The sequence below is a fragment of the Corvus kubaryi genome, unplaced genomic scaffold (genome assembly GCF_017639235.1).
Source record: "Corvus kubaryi isolate FWS band 111438036 unplaced genomic scaffold, C.kubaryi_AGA036_p1.0 36830, whole genome shotgun sequence".
NCBI lineage: Eukaryota > Metazoa > Chordata > Aves > Passeriformes > Corvidae > Corvus > Corvus kubaryi.
Genome location: NW_024580962.1, coordinates 3,913 through 7,394, shown reverse-complemented (window position 1 = coordinate 7,394; position 3,482 = coordinate 3,913). Strand labels below are relative to the sequence as shown.

Below are 3,482 nucleotides of genomic sequence, written 5' to 3'. Positions count from 1 at the left end.
GGGGACAGCCCTGGGGATGGTCCTGTCACCTTCCCTCTCACTCCATGGGTGCCACCACGGTGTGGGGATGGTCCTGTCCCCCTGCTCCTCACCCTGCAAGTGCCACTGTGGTGTGGGCACAGCCCTGGGGACAGTCTCATCCCCTTACAAGTGCCACCACAGCTTGGGGACAGTCCTGTCCCCCTGCCCATCCCCTCACGAGTGCCACCACGTTTTGGGGACAGCCCTGGGGACCCTCTGACCCCGCTCTCCCCCTCGCAGGTGGCTGTGAAAATCATTGACAAGACGCAGCTCAACTCCTCCAGCCTGCAGAAGGTGAGGGGTGTCCCTGGGGGGGGGTGACAGCTGCTTTTGGGGTGACAAACGGGGGATTGTTCCCTCTGACACCCCCAACATCCCCCCTGTCCCTCACAGCTCTTCCGGGAAGTGCGAATAATGAAGGTCCTCAACCACCCCAACATAGGTGAGACCCCCAAAACCCCCTCAGCCACACCCCCACCCCTCCCTGGCGGTGTCCCCCACCCTTGGGGGGGTCCCAGGGGTGTCACCCCCAACCCCCCCACCCCCCTTGCAGTGAAGCTCTTTGAGGTGATCGAGACGGAGAAGACGCTTTACCTCGTCATGGAGTACGCCAGCGGGGGTGAGTGGGGCTCGGGGCTTCTGGGGGTCCCAGGGGTCCTGGGGGGGCTGGGCTGCCTCTCACCCCCCTCCCCTGTGCCCCCCAGGTGAGGTGTTCGATTACCTGGTGGCCCACGGGCGCATGAAGGAGAAGGAGGCCCGGGCAAAGTTCCGACAGGTCTGGGGGGGGTGATGCTGTCTGACCACCCCCAAGGGGGTTGGGGACCCCCACCGTGTCCCCAAGAGGGCTGGGGGCTGTCCCTGACACCCCCCTGTCCTGCAGATAGTGTCGGCCGTGCAGTACTGCCACCAGAAGTTCATTGTGCACAGGGACCTGAAGGTGAGGAACGCCCCCAACCTGGGACCCCCTGACACCCCTGGGACCCCCAGCAATGGCCCAAGGGGCTCTCCTGGACCCCAACCCACCCTCGTGTCCCTGGGGCAGCACCTGGATGGGCCTGGGACCCCCCCCCAGGGGCTGCACCAGACACCCCTGAACCCCCTGGGACCCCCCAGGACAGAACTCCCAATATCCTCGAGCCTCCTGGGTGGGTGCCAGGGCCCCCCAGAACAGCACCTGGACACTCCTGGGACCCCCGGAGGGGTGCCAGGACCCCCAGACCCACCTCTGGGCCCTCCAGAACAGCCCCAGATGCACCCCCAAATTCCTCCAGACCCCACTAACCCCCCTGGGGTGCTCTCCCTCCCCGGGCCAGGCCGAGAACCTGCTGCTGGACGCCGACATGAACATCAAAATCGCTGATTTTGGGTTCAGCAACGAGTTCACCTTCGGGAACAAACTGGACACGTTCTGCGGGTCCCCCCCCTACGCCGCCCCTGAGCTCTTCCAGGGCAAGAAGTACGACGGCCCCGAGGTGGACGTGTGGAGCCTGGGGGTCATCCTGTACACGCTGGTCAGCGGCTCGCTGCCCTTCGACGGGCAGAACCTGAAGGTGTGGCCGCAGTCTGGGGGGCCCTCGGGTGGGTTTGGGGTCCAGAGGGTGGCTTTGGAGTCGCCCTGGGTGCTTTTGGGGTATCCTCAGGTGGTTTGGGGGTCCAGTGGGTGGTTTTGGGGTACCCGTGGGTGGTTTGGTGCTCCAGCAGGTGTTTAGGGGTCCCGTGGGTGGCTTTAGAGTGCCCAGAAATGATTTTGGGGGTGCCTTGTGTGGTTTTGGGATGGCTTTGGGGTGCCCACGGCTGGTTTTGGGGTCCTGCAGGAGCTGCGGGAGCGGGTGCTGCGGGGGAAGTACCGGATCCCGTTTTACATGTCCACGGATTGCGAGAACCTCCTCAAGAAGTTCCTCATCCTCAACCCCACCAAGAGGGGCACCCTGGAGGTGAGGGGACCCCCTAACATCGTCCTGGGACCCCAACACGGTTCTGGGAACCTCCGAGACCCTCCCGGCCACCCCAAGAGCACCTCAGCACCTTCTGGGGACCCTCCCAGTTGGCCCTGGCATCCCCCCGTGCCCCCCAGCACAGCACCGAGGACCCTGGGATCTTTTCCCTCCCCCAAAGTGTCCCCAGAGGTGACCCCGACCCCCCGAACCCGCTTTGTGCCCCCAGCAAATCATGAAGGACCGCTGGATGAACGTGGGCCACGAGGACGACGAGCTCAAGCCCTACATGGAGCCCGTGCCTGACTACAAGGACCCCCGGAGGACAGGTGGGACCCCCGGGGTCACTTTGGGGGCACAGAGACCCCCCCAGCGCCCCTGTCCCCCCCTGAGGGCCGTGTCCCCCCCCAGAGCTGATGGTGTCCATGGGGTACACGCGGGAGGAGATCCAGGAGTCGCTGGTGGGGCAGAAGTACAACGAGGTGATGGCCACGTACCTGCTGCTGGACCACAAGAGCTCCGAGGTGCGGGGACACTGCGGGGTCAGCAGGGACTGTGGGGACACTGTGGGGTCAGCGGGGACACTGTGGGGTCAGCGGGGACACTGTGGGGACAGTGGGGACAGTGGGGACACTGTGGGACAGTGGGGACGCTGTGGGACAGTGGGGATATGGCAGGGGACGCGGGGACCATGGGGCGGTGAGGGGAGGGAGTGTGGAGGAGATGAGGGGACAATGAGGGGACACAGGGAGGGACATGGGGACAGCAAGGTGGTACTGGGGGGGTCACGGGGATGAAGGGGGGACAGGAGCATGGTGGGACATGGGGACATGGGGAGGGTCATTGCAGCGGGGTGGGATCATTGAGGAGGGAGGATGAGGGGACACGGGGCTGCTGAGGTGACACGGGGACACGAGGAGCACGGAGGGAGTGAGGGGACGTGGGGACACTGAGGTGACACGGGGACAGGAGGAGCATGGAGGGAGTGATGGGACGTGGGGACACTGAGGTGACACAGGGACACGAGGAGCATGGAGGGAGTGATGGGACATGGGGACAAGGAGGGACACGAGCAGGGACACGGGGACACGGGTCTGACAGGGGACACTGAGAGGATGGGGTGGGACGCAGGGGACAGCGTCCTCCCGCTGTGCCCTGCCCCCGTGCCAGCGCGTCCCTGCCCGGCGGGCATCCCCCCGTGTCCTGCTGTGTCCCCTCATGTCCCCGTGTCCCCAGCTGGAGGAGAACCTGTCCCTGAAGCCACGGGTGGCCCCGGAGGTGGCCAACAGCTCGGGCCCCTCCCCCGCTCACAAGGTCCAGCGCAGCGTCTCGGCCAACCCCAAACGGCGCGTCAGTGACCAGGGTGAGACCCCAAACGGGGACACGGGGGGGCTGTGGGGTCAGTGACCAGGGTGAGACCCCAAACGGGGACACGGGGGGGCTGTGGGGTCAGTGACCAGGGTGAGACCCCAAACGGGGACACGGGGGGGCTGTGGGGTCAGTGACCAGGGTGAGACCCCAAACGGG

At 65.9% G+C, this 3,482-nt stretch overlaps 1 protein-coding gene across 1 annotated transcript in view; it reads left to right on the top strand.

Annotated features, from left to right (window-relative positions):
• The window catches only part of MARK2 (microtubule affinity regulating kinase 2), a 12,582-nt gene that overhangs the window by 5,433 nt on the left and 3,667 nt on the right, over positions 1-3,482 (top strand). Inside the window, exons 3-12 of the mRNA XM_042020147.1 lie at positions 262-315; positions 415-463; positions 575-640; positions 726-796; positions 902-958; positions 1,335-1,571; positions 1,836-1,955; positions 2,185-2,284; positions 2,367-2,479; positions 3,192-3,318. Coding sequence (XP_041876081.1) covers positions 262-315; positions 415-463; positions 575-640; positions 726-796; positions 902-958; positions 1,335-1,571; positions 1,836-1,955; positions 2,185-2,284; positions 2,367-2,479; positions 3,192-3,318 — 994 coding nt within the window. The remainder of the gene's footprint in view (positions 1-261; positions 316-414; positions 464-574; positions 641-725; positions 797-901; positions 959-1,334; positions 1,572-1,835; positions 1,956-2,184; positions 2,285-2,366; positions 2,480-3,191; positions 3,319-3,482) is intronic.